Source organism: Moschus berezovskii, chromosome 8 (assembly GCF_049115385.1).
Source record: "Moschus berezovskii isolate FMDL1 chromosome 8, NW_MosBer_1.0, whole genome shotgun sequence".
NCBI lineage: Eukaryota > Metazoa > Chordata > Mammalia > Artiodactyla > Moschidae > Moschus > Moschus berezovskii.
This window is the reverse complement of record NC_142467.1, coordinates 109453825-109469258: the sequence shown is the minus strand read 5'-3', so window position 1 is coordinate 109469258 and position 15434 is coordinate 109453825. Positions and strand designations below refer to the sequence as shown.

At 51.3% G+C, this 15434-nt stretch overlaps 1 protein-coding gene across 18 annotated transcripts in view; it reads right to left on the bottom strand.

The window, feature by feature from the left end:
- Positions 1 to 15434, bottom strand: part of OBSCN (obscurin, cytoskeletal calmodulin and titin-interacting RhoGEF) — a 234815-nt gene that overhangs the window by 32858 nt on the left and 186523 nt on the right. For all 18 annotated transcript variants that reach the window (XM_088839239.1, XM_088839241.1, XM_088839240.1 and 15 more), the window contains 14 exons: positions 14948 to 15226; positions 5728 to 5806; positions 5364 to 5488; positions 5014 to 5211; positions 4137 to 4169; positions 3891 to 3989; positions 3561 to 3779; positions 3110 to 3182; positions 2767 to 2834; positions 1650 to 1766; positions 1358 to 1497; positions 725 to 925; positions 534 to 616; positions 137 to 310 (listed from right to left, as the gene is read on the bottom strand). In XM_088839239.1, the coding sequence (XP_088695365.1) occupies positions 137 to 310; positions 534 to 616; positions 725 to 925; positions 1358 to 1497; positions 1650 to 1766; positions 2767 to 2834; positions 3110 to 3182; positions 3561 to 3779; positions 3891 to 3989; positions 4137 to 4169; positions 5014 to 5211; positions 5364 to 5488; positions 5728 to 5806; positions 14948 to 15226 (1888 nt within the window). The remainder of the gene's footprint in view (positions 1 to 136; positions 311 to 533; positions 617 to 724; positions 926 to 1357; positions 1498 to 1649; positions 1767 to 2766; positions 2835 to 3109; positions 3183 to 3560; positions 3780 to 3890; positions 3990 to 4136; positions 4170 to 5013; positions 5212 to 5363; positions 5489 to 5727; positions 5807 to 14947; positions 15227 to 15434) is intronic.

The window sequence follows — 15434 nt, the reverse complement described above, 5'->3', positions numbered from 1 at the left end:
CCCGTGTTTGTGGGTATGTAAACGTGTAGGGACGGCATGTCTGTGGGTGCACATGTGTACATGTGTGTACCACGCACATGCACACCCACACAGACAGACCAAAGGAAACGCCTCGAGGCCCACCCTGCAGGCCCACCTGCTGTGGAAGTGGCCGATGTCCTGCACGTTTCGGAAGATGACTGCCTTCTGGCTGGCCACGGCTGCGGGCACGTGGGGGCAGTGGTCCAGGTACTGCATGTGGTGGCTCTGCAGGAACTGCAGCTCGCCCACGAAGGACTGCTCTGAGCTCAGCAGGTCCCGGATGATGGCACTGGCAGGGTGACAGTCGTGAAGGGGAGACCCAGGAGTCTGCTCAACGGGGCACTTCCAAGTCACACGCACTGTGCTGACCGCTTTCAGAATGGGCCGGGCCAGACAACGGAGGGAGGGCACCCCCACACCCACCCGGCGGCCCCACGATGGGAGAAATTAGTATCTCAGAGCTCCCCCGCAGAAACCCACCTTCCCACAGCACCTGTCTGGGGGCCCCTCACCTCAGCCTCGTCTTGTACTCATCCTCTGACAAAGCCTCCCCAGGGAACTCAGGGGCCTCCGCTGGCCCCCACTCAGGAGACAGCTGGTGACAAGCAGGGCGGAGTCACAGACAGCCTGAGCACTGGCCTGCCCTTCGAGCGTCAGGCTCCCACCTGCGACCCCAGGACCACCCCTCCAGCCACCTAGTTACCTTGAGCCGCCTGTCCAGGTAGGCAGGGGACACCCAGCCCTGCCGAGAGGGGCTGTTTTTGGTGGGTTTGGTGCGCACTAGCCAGCGCAGGGGGTGGGCAGAGTCCAGGACCTCCACGTACTGGCCCTCTCGCAGCAAGATGGCATCCTGCTCAGCCCCCAGGGGCAGGTAGTCAGCCGTGACCACATAGATGTCAAAGATCTGCAGGTGAGAGGGAGGAGCTGCTGTGCTGGGCCTGCACTGGGGCCAGCCAGGCCTCCCAAAGCCCCAGGGACCCCGTGCAGACACCAGAGGGGAGCGGGGCTGGGAGAGGGCTGATGGGCCTCCCAAGGCCTCAGGCTACAAAACCCTGAGGATTCAGTGGAGAAGAAAACAGCCATCCTGAGATTCCCTGAAGCTCTAAAACAGGCCTGACCCAGCTCTAGGTAGGGAGCTCCTTTCAGGGGTGCAGGCAGCCCGCTCCAAAGGGACCAGGAGGAGTCTGCGGGATGCTGGGCGTGTCCTGAGTCAGGGTGGTGATGCTGGCCGTGCAGGGGTGTTCCCCACACCTCCTTTCCCCCTGTACCAGCTTGACTTGTACCCTGCCCCCAGGCTCTCACCTCCCCTTCCCCCACCCCTCGCCTGCGCACGCACCTCTCCCCGGGAGTCCCCATCCTCGGACTCTGAGGACGACTCCTGGACACTGGAAGATGGGCGTGAACGGCCATGCCGGGGGGACGCAGATGGTGTCTTTGACTCCTCGTCACTGTCAACTCCAGGCACCTGCAGCTTCGCTGAGGGACACAGGACACGTGAGGCCCTCAAAGGGCCTGCCCCACTAGCCGTCTCCCCCTGGGTCTCCAGGGCATGCAGGTGGGGAGGGCCCAGGCCTGGGGATGCAGTCTCGGCCTCCCCTGGAGCTCGCTCTATCATCAGCCAGCCTTACCCTGTGTGATCTTGGCCGACACCATCTCTGTGATCTGCGAAGTGAGCTTCTTCAGGAACTCCTCTGTGCCCACCTCGGCCAAGGACAGGTGGCTACGGGCCTCTGCTGCCAGGAGCTCTGTTGGGGGCCAGAGCCTGGCTCAGCCAGCTGTGTGCTCCACAGACGTGCCCGAACACCTGCTCCCGGGCCTATCCTGGGCTCGGGGCCAGAGGTGCCAACAGACACACAGAGCTGGGCCAGCACTGCCAGAAGCAGGACATACCGACCAGGACTGGGGTCTCTTGGGCTCAGAGGCATCTGAGCCAAGGTGTGATTTAGGGGACCATGAGCTTGGGGAGGTGGGGTCTGAGCAGTGGGGGCAGTAGGTGGCTGCAGGAGAGCAGGCAGTCCGCGGGCAGCAGGCCGCCGGGAGAGGTGGAGGGCAGCGCGTGAAGGGGGGCTGAGGGCAAAGCTCAGTAAGTGGTCAGGCGAGGCTTGGAGCTCGGAGCTGTGGGGTTCCGCGGGGGGTGTCTGTGCCACTTTCATTCCTGTTGTCCACTTGGCCTTTGGTCTGGGAAGGGACTCGGGAAGGACTGAGATCAGAGGGAGCCCCGCCAGACAGTATAATGCGAGGACACCGAAGGCAGTGGGCAGGCCCCAAACCGTGGCTCACGGGCTGGGGGCCAGAACCCTGGCAGCTTCAGGCTGCCCTTGATGGATGTGGGGTCCTTTGCAGGGGTGATGGGTCAGCGGAGGGGTTGGGGTTAAGGGGCAATGAGGATGACCAATGGTGGGCAGCACAGGAAAGGGAGGAGAGGGTAGATTAATGAAGCAGGTCAGTGAAGAGCGACCCCACAGGCAGTGGGCACATGGGATGCAAGGCTCCTTCCTCCTGACTTCTGCGTAGACTCAGTATTTTCCATAAAAAACAGGTTAAAAACACGCCAAGGTGCTGGGGCCCTGTGCAGGCCAGAACTGGGTCCACAATAGGGCAGGGAGCCCCGGCCTCAGCTGGGCCAGCTGTGTTCCTAGGGCCACACAGTCCAGAGGAGCCCCATAGTCCTGGGGCGGCCTGCCAAGCAGCCTCCTGCATGCCCCCGCCCCTCCCTGCACAGACACGTGCCCACCCTGCCCGTACCTTTCTTCTGCCCAGCAAGGTCCGTGAAAGCTGCAGGTTCTGACATCTGTGCAGCAACAGCTTGAGTCCTAGAGGGGGAGGAGATACCCTGAGGAGTCTGACAGAAAGGAGGGTCTGGGGGCCGTGGGGCTAGACCCTTCCCAGGGTCAGGGTCCTGGGAAGGACTCCTCTCCTGTGGGGAGCCGAGCCCCACGACCCAAGCAGAGCTGAGCTGGGCGGGGTCCAGGATGGGGCTCCTCCCCAGTGGCAGCACCGCCCCCCACTCCCAGGACCTGCACCCCCAGGGCCCACATTGTTGGGCCCTCTCTGCTGGCCCCCGGCTCCCGAGCAGCCGCTCACTCACCCCTGCAGGAAGGTGGAGATGAGGGCCTCCTTCGCCTCGGGCTGCTCCTCTGTGGCCCCCGCCTCCTTAGGCACTGTCAGGAGAACGGGGCGAGCCACCAGAGTGACCCCACATACCCTTGAGCATGGGTTCTGGCCAGCACCCCTGCCAGTGATGCCTGGACCACCCGCCAGGGGCCCTGGCCTTGTCCCCTGGAGCCCTGAGGGAGCCTGTGTCCGCTGTCCCAACTTGTCCATAGTCACCCCACCAGGGGCAGGAAACGGAAGGAGTGTACACTTGATTCACCAGCCCTCTGAGGAGCTGAGGGGGCCCGGGAAGAAACCACTCAGGGTGGTGGGGGCTTCTAGGAGGGTCTAGTTGAGCAGAGCCCACAGGGTAGCGGGTGGGGACTGACCCAGGAGCACGGAGGGTGCACACAGCCCACTCTGCCCCCACTCCCACACCCACTCACAGCCAGAGACGTGCAAGCCTGCGGAGCAGAGGGCCTGGCCGGCAGCGTTGGAGGCGATGCAGGTGTAGGTGCCCTGGTGCTGTCGGCCCACATCCAGCAGGACCAAGCTGTGCTGCTGGGCGGAGCTGGCCACCGTGTAGCCTGGCGTGTGGCGGCCGATCCACAGCACACCCTGCTCCGCTTCCTCCCTCAGCCAGTGCACAGCTGGCGGTGGGTTTCCTGTGGGCAGGAGTACATGGTGGACGGTCCTTCCGCACACCAGGAGGGCGGCTCACCTCCGAGCCTCTCTAGAGGGGTCCTGAGTGGGGGCAGGGAGGCAGGACCGCCTACCTTCCACCTTCACGGAGAAAGTGATGCTGGAACCCTTTTTCACCTTCTTGGAGGTGAATTTCTCCAGGAACCGGGGCGGCACCAGCTGCTGGCGTGCATCTGGAAAGACACGGGGCATTTGGTGGTAAGCAATACAGATCCCCAGCTCCACATGGGAATTCCACAATCCCCCTCACACTCCTTTATGGAATCTATGCCCAGTGCCCACCCCACCCTCCCTCTCTCTGCCCTCTGGATTCAGCTCACCTAATGCTGGCTTCTCTTCTGGTTCATTGGGGCCTGAAAAAAGCACACAAGTCAGATCTACAGCACCAAGGTGCCCCCTCCCCTGAACAGGCCTGCCTATCAGGGTGGGATTCTCAAGGGGGGGCCCCACCCACTTCCACACACCACGCACAGCACCTTTCCTAAACCTGGCTGGCCGTGCAGACCTGGGATTCTCACTCAGGCCCCACGGACCAGATGCATGCTACCCCATGTCAGCCCAGGGGTCTGGGGCACAGCGCTGAAACCAACACAGGAACAGGTCTGCTCAAAGTCACACTGATCCCAAGCCACAGGCAATGTTGGCTCCCTAGACCAATGCAGACTTGGGTGAGGCTTGGAACCACCTTGCAGTGTTCAGAACTTGGAAAAGTAAGGGAGTTCAGACTTCTACTTCTAAAATGACTATGTGCCTCTTCCTCCCCAGAGTCTACCGAAGGCCCCACGCCCGCCTGGGACAACTCCACTGGCGAGCTAGCCTTCTAGCCAGTTTTCATGGACCCAGTGCCCCCTCAGCTTCCCTGGTGGCTCAGTCAGTAAAGACTCTGCCTGCAATGCAAGAAGATCCCCTGGAGAAGGGAAAGGCTACCCCCTCCAGTATTCCTGAACAGAAACTTCCATGGCCAGAGGAGCCTAGTGGACTACAGTCCATGGGGTCACAGAGTGTTGGACATGACTGAGCAGCTAGCACTTTCACACACACACTTCACCCCTTAGGGGCACACACTCTCGGGGAAGCAGTTTCTGGCCACCTGTGACTTCTGTACACAGGGGCAGTGACCACTGGGTCCTGGCTTCCAGGCCTGCCACAGCAACCCAGATGTGGACGCCAGGCCCTGCCACGTCGCTGGGCACCCACCTCGGACCAGGAGCCGAGCAGACGAGTAAGCAGCACCCACGGCGTTGCTGATGTAGGCTGAGTACTGGCCTGCATCCTCGCTGGTGACCGAGACAACCTCCAGGGTGTGCAGCATCTTCTTGTCCGCCATACGTATGTGCGTGGATGCGGTCAGGGGCTGCCCATCTTTGAACCAGTAGAGTCGAGGCGTGGGGTAGCCTGAGGCCACAGGGGGAGTGGTGAGCACAGGGTCCCAGCCCAGTGGGCACCGTGCCTCCCACAGGCCCGCAGAGAGCCCGGGGTCACTGGTGACCATGCGCCCGTGGCTTGGCAGGAGACAGCGCCTGGCCCTCCATCCCTCTCCTGCTTACCCTTCACCTTGAGCTGGAACTTGGCCAGCCGCGTGCCAGGGGCCACCTGCAGGTCTCGCAACTCCTCCACGACCTGGGGCAGCTGGCCCTCCTCTGAGGTAGACTCAGTGCCCTCTTGTTCCCGGCTGGCAGGGAGAACAAAGAAGGGGCAGCCGTGAGAAGGACCAGTGAGGGGTCCAGGACAGGAGGGGTCCGGGGTTGGGGTGGAGTCCTGAGCTCTCCTCTGTGCTGGGTGGAGAGTCCCGCGGGCTGGCTGAAGCCACCACACTTGCAATGCTGCCAGTCCAAGCCAGCCCCGCCACTCCCACAAGGGCCCGGGACCACCAGCCCACTGGGCACTGCCCACCTCTGCCTGGCCCTCTACCTGGACAGGTAGCCCTGGGCGCTGAAGTAGGATGAGGTCTCCGTGGCGTCCGCGGCAGTGTCATAGTCGGTGCTGGTCACTGCAGGAGAAGGGTGGGGCTGAAGCGGGACCTGCACCTCATCTTCTTCCCAGGGACGAGCCCCACCCCCAGACGGCACCCGATTCTCACTGTGCAGCTGTTCCCGGGGACACTCACACTTGTGCACTTCTGAGTCAGAAGGAACGGGGGACACGGCTACCTGTGGACCCTCCCTGTCCCCAGGCTACTTACCAGGCCATGTTTCCAGGCCTGTAACTGACTTCCTGATCTAACAGATTATCAATACTGGGCTTCATAATAGCAGACAGTGGCAATTAACCTAGTTCCTTAGTTCCAACCAGCTAAGGAACAAGGGTGACACAGGTCTCGAAACCAGCAGCTGGGGTTTCCTCTTAGAGCCACAATGAAGAAAGAATAAAGGCTAAATTTATCCTCTGCCGTGGTCTGAGTGCTGCATCCCCCCAAATTCATATGTTCAAGTCCGTACTCCTATCATGATGGTGTCTGAAGGTGGGACCTTTTCAAGGTGATCAGGCTTAGATGACGTCACAAGGGTGGAGCCTCATGAATGGGATTGGTGCCCTGATAAGAAGGGACCCCTTCTCCCTTCCCCCAGATGAGAACACAGTGAGAAGACAGCCATTGGCAACTTGCAAGAGGACTCTCACCAGCACCCTTCCGTCTCCATAACTTCAGGCAGCATGCTTCTATCATTTAAGCTGCCCAGTCTATGGGACTTTGTTATAACAGCCTGAAATAAGATACCCACTCCCAAAACAACCAAAGGAAAGCAAACACAAGTAAGAAAATAATGGTTGTGATGGAGTGATTTATAATACGAAATAGAACTTCGGTCTTCCTCCTGTTCCTGACTCAGAGTTCCTACACACTTGGAATTTCCTAACTGGACAGGCCTAGAGGTGGGGATTTTTTTTCTAATTTATTTTAATTGGAGGCTAATTACTTTATTTTGTAGTGGTTTTTGCCATACATTCACATGAATCAGCTACGGGCGCACATGTGTTCCTCAACCTGAACCCCCTCCCACCTCCCTTCCCATCCCATCCCTCAGTGTCACCCCAGTGCTCCAGCCTTGAGCACCCTGTCTCATGCATCAAACCTGGACTGGCGATCTCTTTCACATATGATAATATACATGTTTCAATGCTATTCTCTCAAGTCATCCCACCCTCACCTTCCCCCTCAGAGTCCAAAAGACTGTTCTATACATCTGTGTCTCTTTTGCTGTCTTGTATACAGGGTTATCGTTACCATCTTTCTAAATTCCATATATATGTGTTAGTATACTGTATTGGTGTTTTTCTTTTTGGCTTACTTCACTCTGTATAATAGGCTCCAGTTTCATCCACCTCATTTGAACTGATTCAAATGCATTCTTTTTAATAGCTGAGTAATACTCCATTGTGTATATGTACCACAGCTTTCTTATCCATTCGTCTGCTGATGGACATCTAGGTTGCCACCATGTCCTGGCTATTGTAAACAGTGCTTCAGTGAACATTGGGGTACACGTGTCTCTTTCAATTCTGGTTTCCTTGAAGTGTATGCCCAGCAGTGTGATTTCTGGGTCATATGGCAGTTCTATTTCCAGGTTTTTAGGGAATCTCCACACTGTTCTCCATAGTGACTGTACTAGTTTGCATTCCCACCAACAGTGTAAGAGGGTTCCCTTTTCTCCACACCCTCTCCAGCAATTTTTGTTTGTAGACTTTTTGATAGCAGCCATTCTGACTGGCGTGAGATGGTACCTCATTGTGGTTTTGATTTGCATTTCTCTGATAATGAGTGATATTGAGCATCTTTTCATGTGTTTGTTAGCCATCTGTATGTCTTCTTTGGAAAAATGTCTGTTTAGTTCTTTAGCCCAGTTTTTGATTGGGTTGTTTATTTTTCTGTAATTGAGCTGCATGAGCTGCTTGTATATTTTTTAGATTAATTCTTTGTCAGTTGCTTCATTTGCTATTATTTTCTCCCATTCTGAAGGCCATCTTTTCACCTTGCTTATAGTTTCCTTCATTGTGCAAAAGCTTTTAAGTTTAATTTATTGCAGCCATGAAATTAAAAGACGCTTACTCCTTGGAAGGAAAGTTATGACCAACCTAGATAGAATATTAAAAAGCAGAGATATTACTTTGCCAACCAAGGTCCATCTAGTCAAGGCTATGGTTTTTCTAGTAGTCATGTATGGATGTGAGAGTTGGACTATAAAGAAAGCTGATCGCCGAAGAATTGATGCTTTTGAACTGTGGTGTTGGAGAAGACTCTTGAGAGTCCCTTGGACTGCAAGGAGATCCAACCAGTCCATTCTAAAGGAGATCAGTCCTGGGTGTTCATTGGAAGGACTGATGCTAAAGCTGAAACTCCAATACTTTGGCCAACTCATGCGAAGAGCTGACTCACTGGAAAAGACTCTGATGCCGGGAGGGATTGGGGGCAGGAGGAGAAGGGGACGACAGAGAATGAGATGGCTGGATGGCATCACTGACTCGATGGACATGAGTTTGAGTGAACTCCGGGAGTTGGTGATGGACAGGGAGGCCTGGCGTGCTGTGATTCATGGGGTCGCAGAGAGTCGGACATGACTGAGCGACTGAACTGACTGACTAACTGAGGTCCCATTTGTTTATTTTTGCTTTTATTTCCATTACTCTGGGAGGTGGGTCATAGAGGATTCTGCTGTGATTTACATCAGAGAGTGTTTTGCCTATGTTTTCTCTAGGAGTTCTATAGTTTCTGGCCTTATGCTTAGATCTTTAATCCATTTTGAGTTTATCTGTGTGGATGGTGTTAGAAAGTGTTCTAGTTTCATTCTTTTACAAGTGGTTGACCAGTTTTCCCAGCACCACTTGTTAAAGAGATTGTCTTTTCTCCATTTTATATTCTTGCCTCGTTTGTCAATGATAAGGTGTCCATACGTGTGTGGACTTATCTCTGGGCTTTGTATTTTGTTCCATTGATCTATATTTCTGTCTTTATGCCAGTACCATACTGTCTTGATGACTGTGGCTTTGTTGTAGAGCCTGAAGTCAGGCAGGTTGATTCCTCCAGTTCCATTCTTCTTTCTCAAGATTGCTTTGGCTATTTGAGTTTTTTTGTATTTCCATACAAACTGTGAAATTATTTTAGTTCTCTGAAAAATAACATTGGTAGCTTGATAGGGATTGCATCAAATCTATAGATGGCTTTGGGTAGTATTCTCATTTTCCTATATTGATTCTTCCGATCCATGAATATGGTATATTTCTCCATCTATTTGTGTCATCTTTGATTTCTTTCATCAGTGTTTTATAGTTTTCTGTATATAGGTCTTTTGTTTCTTTAGGTAGATTTGGATTTTACATTAATGACGTGATTTTTTTCTGAAAGCCCCTAAGGATGTGGTTATTCTTCCATAAGCCAGGGTAACCAACCACAGGATTAGAAGGGAAAGAGAAAAGGGCTGGAGATTTAGTTCAATCACCAGCGGTCAATGATGTAATCAGTGTGTCTGTGTAATGAAACCTCCATAAAAACCCAAGAGAATAGGGTTCAGAGAGCTTTCCCGCTGGTGAGCACACAATCAGGGGAGATTGGCAAGCTCGACCTGGGCCCTTCCCACCTGCCTGGCCTACACTTCTCTTCCATCTGGCTGTTTCTAAGTTATATCCTTTTATAATAAACTGCTGACACAGTAAGTAACATGTTTCTCTGAGTTCTGGGAACCACTTTAGCAAATTAATCAAATCCAAAGAAAGAATCACTGGAACCTCTAATTTATAGCATATTGGCCAGAAGCACAGGGGGCAACCTGGACTCGCGGCTGATATCTGAAGTGGTCGGGGGAAGCTTTGTGGGAGTGAGCCCTTAACCTATGGAATCTGATGCTATCTGCAGGAAGATGGGATCAGAACTGAGTTAAACTATAAGACACTCAGCTGGTGTCTCAGAGAACTTCTTTCTGTGGGAGAAAAAATACCCACAAGTTAGAATTGGGTATAGAATCAGCAGAATGGTTTTCAAGTCACAGGCGTTATGCAAATGAAGGGCAGTGATCTGTTACAGACAGGAATGCAGGTGGATTCTTTACCAACTGAGCTATGAGGGAAGCCTCAAGAAACAACAGTGGGCCCTATAATTGCCCCAGCTTCCTGCCTGAAGTTTACATGAAGGGGAAACTGAGGCAGAGCCAGGCAGATCCTGAGTAGAGGAAACAGGTGCTGATGTCATGAGAGACAGGCAGTCTCTGTCCAGGGAACAGGAAACCAGAGAAGAGAAAGCTGTGCAGAGAGAGGGCCCCCTCTCTTGAGGGTTCAGCAGAGCACCAGTTGGTACGTGCATACAGGAGAGCCATCCGAAAGGACCAGAGGAGACAGTGCCAGAGAAGCACAAGGGCTGAAATAATGTCTGTCTACAGGCAGATTGGGTACTTTCATAATTCATGCAGAATCAGGTAGAGTGCTCAGGAACACTTACTTCAGCAGACAAAGACAATCAGCCTCGGACTGAGCATTGCCTTGGCCCCACCTAACAAATCACACAAGGCAGATCCAAAAGGATCCAGCTGCTTCCAAGTAACTCACTGTATTACTCAAGAAGATGTGCAGAAAGACAAAATACCCACCTCCCAATGGGGTTAAATTCACACTGTCAGGCATTCAGCCAGGACTGTCACTCATGCAAGGAGTCAGAAAACACACAACATGTAGAATAATAATCTGTCAGTCGAAACCAACTCACACTGGACACCAATGTTAGAATTGAGAGAGAAGGACACTCACACAAGCAGTATTCTGTGTGTTCAAAAAGTTAAGATGAGATCTAGAACATATCAAAACGATTCAAGTAGGGTGGCTTCCACAGTGGTCTAGGGGTTAAGAGTCTACCCGCCAATGCAGCAGACGTGGGTTTGATCCCTGATACAGGAAGCTCCCACATGCTGCAGAGCAACTAAACGATGAATCACAACTCCTGAGCCGGTCCTCTTGAGCCTGTGAGCTACAAGAGAAGCCACCGCACCAAAGCAGAGTAGCTCCCGCCCCATGCAGCCGGAGAAAGCCCACATGCAGTGACAGCCCAGTGCAGTCAAAAACTAAAAGTAAACAAATAAATCATGTTTAAGAAAAATGATCCAAGTAGAACTTCTAGGGATAAACAATACAATGGATGGGATTGATAGCAAATTAGATACTATAGAAAAAAAGGATAGTGAATGTAAAAGCATAGCAATAGAAACTATGCAAAATGAAATGCACAGAAAACAAGAATTTTTAATTTAAAAGGATTATTAGTAAGCTGCAGTACAACTTCAGTTGCGCTCAGTTCTCAGTCATGTCTGACTCTTTGTGAACCCATGGACTGTAGCCTGCCAGGCTCCTCTGTCCATAGCATTTCCCAGGCAAGAAGACGCGAGTGGGCTGCCATTTCCTTCTCCAGGGGATCTTCCTGACCCAGGGATCAAACCTGCATCTCTTGCACCTCCTGAATTGCCAGGCTGATTCATCACAAGATTCTGCAAGATTATTACAGAAGAACATCTACTCCTGCCTCACTGACTGGGTCAAAGACTTTGACTGTGTGGATCACAACAAATGGTGGCAAATTCTTACAAAGATGGGAATACCAGATCACCTTACCTGTCTTCTGAGAAATCTGTATATATGTCAAGAAGCAACAATTAGAACCAGACGTGGAAAAATGGAGTGATTCAAACTTGGGAAAGGAGTATGTCAAGGCTGTATATTGTCACCCTGCTTTTTTAACGTATATGCAGAGTACATCATGAGGAATGACAGGCTGGATGACTCACAAACTGGAATCAAGATTGCCAGGGAAAATATCAATAACCTTTGATATGCAGAAAGTGAAGAGGAACTAAAGAGCCTCTTGATGAAGGTGAAAGAGGAGACTGAAAAAGCTGGCTTAAAGTTCAACATTCAAAAACCTGAGATCATGGCGTCTGGTCCTATCATCCCATGGCAAATAGACAGGGAAAAAAAGGAAACAGTGACAGACTTTATTTACTTGGGCTCCAAAATCACTGCAGACAGTGACTGCAGCCATGAAATTAAAAGACGCTTACTCCTTGGAAGAAAAGCTATGACAAACTTGCTGTTGCTGCTGCTAAGTCGCTTCAGTCGTGTCCGACTCTGTGCGACCCCACAGACGGCAGCCCACCAGGCTCCCCCATCCCTGGGATTCTCCAGGCAAGAATACTGGAGTGGGTTGCCATTTCCTTCTCCAACGCATGAAAGTAAAAAGTGAAAGTGAAGTCACTCAGTCGTGTCCACCTCTTAGTGACCCCATGGACTGCAGCATACCAGGCTCCTCCGCCCATGGGATTTTCCAGGCAAGAGTACTGGAGTGGGGTGCCATTGCTTTCTCCGATGACAAACCTAGACAGCATATTAAAAAGCAGACGTCATTTTGCCAACAAAGGTCCATATAGTCAAAGGTATAGTTTTTCCAGTAGTCAAATATGGGAGTGAGTGTTGGACCATAAGAAGGCTGAATGCGGAAGAATTGCTTTCGAACTGTGGTGCTGGAGAAGATTCTTCAGAGTTCCTTGGACTGCAAGAAGATCAAATCAATAAATCCTAAAAGAAATCAACCCTGAATATTCATTGGAAGGACTGATGCTGAAGCTGAAGCTCCAATACTGTGGCCACCTGAAGCGAAGGGGCAACTCATTGGAAAAGACCCTGAGGCTGGAAAAGATTGATGGCAGGAGGAGAAGTGGGAGACAGAGGATGAGATGGTTGGATGGCATCACTGACTCAATGGACATGAGTCTGAGCAAACTCCAGGAGATAGTGAAGGACAGGGAAGCCTGGCATGTTGCAGTCCACGGGGTTGCAAAGAGTTGGACATGACTAAGCGACCGAACAACAAGTGCAACTTCAAGTGCCTCGATTATGTATAAGTCCCCAAATGAAGGGGGAAAGGAAAAATATTTCAATAAATAGTACCTCACAAATTTCAAACTTAATGAAAAATATTAAAAGTGTTAGTTGCTAAGTTGTGTCCAACTCTTTTGCGAACCCATGGATTGTACAGCCCACCAGGCTCCTCTGTCCATGGAATTCTCCAGGTAAGAATACTGGAGTGAGTAGCCCTTCCATTCTCCAGGAGATCATCTTGACCCAGGGATCAAACCTGGGTTTCCTGCATTGTAGGCAGATTCTTTACCATCTGAGCCACCAGGGAAGCCCCATTAACTCAAGAAGCTCAATTAACTGCAAGATAAGGAACATAAAGACAAGTGCACCAAAAAATATGATTCGATTACTTAAAAAACATTGATAAAAAGGAAATAATAAAAAGCATCCAGAGATTATGTTTGCAGGAATTGACAAGCTGATCCTAAAATTCATTAAAAAATACAAGAGACTCAGGCTGGTCTTGACCAAGAACCAAGTTGGCGGACTCACACTGACAGTTTCAAAACTTAATACAAAAGCTACAATAGTCAAAACAGGGTAGCAATGGCATAACGGCAGACATCTGGACAAATGGAAGACAAAGGAGAATCAGAAATCAATCCATACATTTAACGGAAATTCACTTCTGGCAAAAAGAGTTCCAAGACAACGTTATAAGGGAAAATATTCTTTTCAACAAATAATGCAGGTACTTTTCCCCAGCCCATAGCTTTTCATCCTCAACCTTGATTTTTCACAGAGCAAAAGGTTTTAAGTCTGATGAGGTCCAGTTTACCGATTTTTCATTTTAGGGTGAAGTCTAAGTAGTCTTTTCCTAGTCCTTGATCCTGAGGATTTCTGCCCACATTTTCCCTAAAAGTATGATAGGTTCATATTTTACATTTAAGGATGTAATCCATTCTGAGGTAATTTTCATACAAGGTTGAAGTTCCTATTTTTGGTTTCTTTTTTTAATTAATAAACTTTAATTGGAGGATACTTACTTTACAATATTATGATGGTTTTTGCCATACCTCAACGTGAATCAGCACGGGTGCACATGTGTCCCCCATCCTGAACCCCCCTCCCTCCCCACCCCAACCCTCTGGGTTGTCTCAGAGCACTGGCTTTGGGTGCCCTGCTTCATGCATCAAATTTGCACTGGTCATCTGTTTCACATATGGTAATATACATGCTTCAATGCTATTCTCTCAAATCTTCCCACCCTCCCCTTCCTCCACAGAGTCCAAAAGTGTTCTTTACATGTGTCTCTTTTGCTGCCTTGCATATAGGATTATTGTTACTACTGTCTTTCTAAATTCCATATATATGCATTAATATTGGTGTTTCTCTTTCTGACTTCCTTTACTCTGTGTAATAGGTTCTAGGTTCACCCACCTCATCAGAACTTCTCAAATGCGTTCCTTTTTATAGCTGAGTAGCATTCAATGGCAAGCCACTCCAGTACTCTTGCCTAGAAAACCCCATGGATGGAGGAGCCTGGTAGGCTGCAGTCCGTGGGGTCGCTAAGGGTCGGACACGACTGAGCGACTTCACTTTCACTGTTCACTTTCACACAGTGGAGAAGGAAATGGCAACCCACTCCAGTGTTCTTGCCTGGAGAATCCCAGGGACGGGGGAGCCTGGTGGGCTTCCGTCTATGGGGTCACACAGAGTCGGACACGACTGGAGTGACTTGGCAGCAGCAGCATTCTATTGTGTATATGCACCACAACTTCCTTATCCGTTCATCTGACAATGGACATCTAGGTTGCATCCATGTCCCAGCTATCGTAAACAGTGCTGCGATGAACACTGGGGTACATGTGTCCCTTTCAATTATGCTTTCCTTGGTGTGTTCATATTTTTGCACAATTGTTCAAATTACTCCAGCACTATTTGAAATTCCATCCTTGAATCTGAAATTCTATGTTTCCTCTATTTGTTTTTGGATTTTTGTCAAAAGTCAGATGGATTTATTTGTACTGAATCTATCTAGGGGTCCATCAGGAATCAGGAACAAAGATCAAACATATATATTTCTTATTTTGCCACAGTGCCGTTAACCACCCACTGTGCCCATGGGGTACCACCAAATCTTCCCAGGTTCTCCCCCATCTCTGGGGGCTCCAAGAGAACTCTTTATCTGCCACAAGACTTTCCAGCCCCACATTCTGCCTGACCTGAGACCAATGCTGGGTTCTGCCTCTCACTGCCAGGATCCCTGCCCTGCCTGAATTTTCACACGCAGATGTGCACTCACGGTCCACACGGAGCTCGGCCTTTGTAGAAGATACACCCACACTGTTCTCGGCCAGGCAGCGGTAGACACCCATGTCCGCTGGCACCACAGCCGTGATGATGAGCTGGTGGCCACCCTGTTGGTCCTCACTGATCATGTAGTGGTCATCCTCCTCCAGCAACCTCCCATCCTTGAACCAGCGCACAGTGGGCACAGGCTGGCCTGTCACCACACAGTCAAAGCTCACAGGGTACCCATCCAGCACCTCCTGATTCTGTAGCTCGGTCAGGAACACCGGGGCTAGGAGAGAAGGGCAGGGCACACAGCATGTCAGCCCTGGGTTCCCCTCAGCTACCCCAACTGCCAGCAGGTCAATGCTGCATGGCACCCATTCACTTGAGTGCTCATAGACTGGTGGCCAAACAGAATTCTGTCTCTGCTGACTGAGCTATCCCCTCCTCTGCGTGCTCTAGAAGAATCCTCTCTTTGCCAGCCTGGTTCCCAAGCT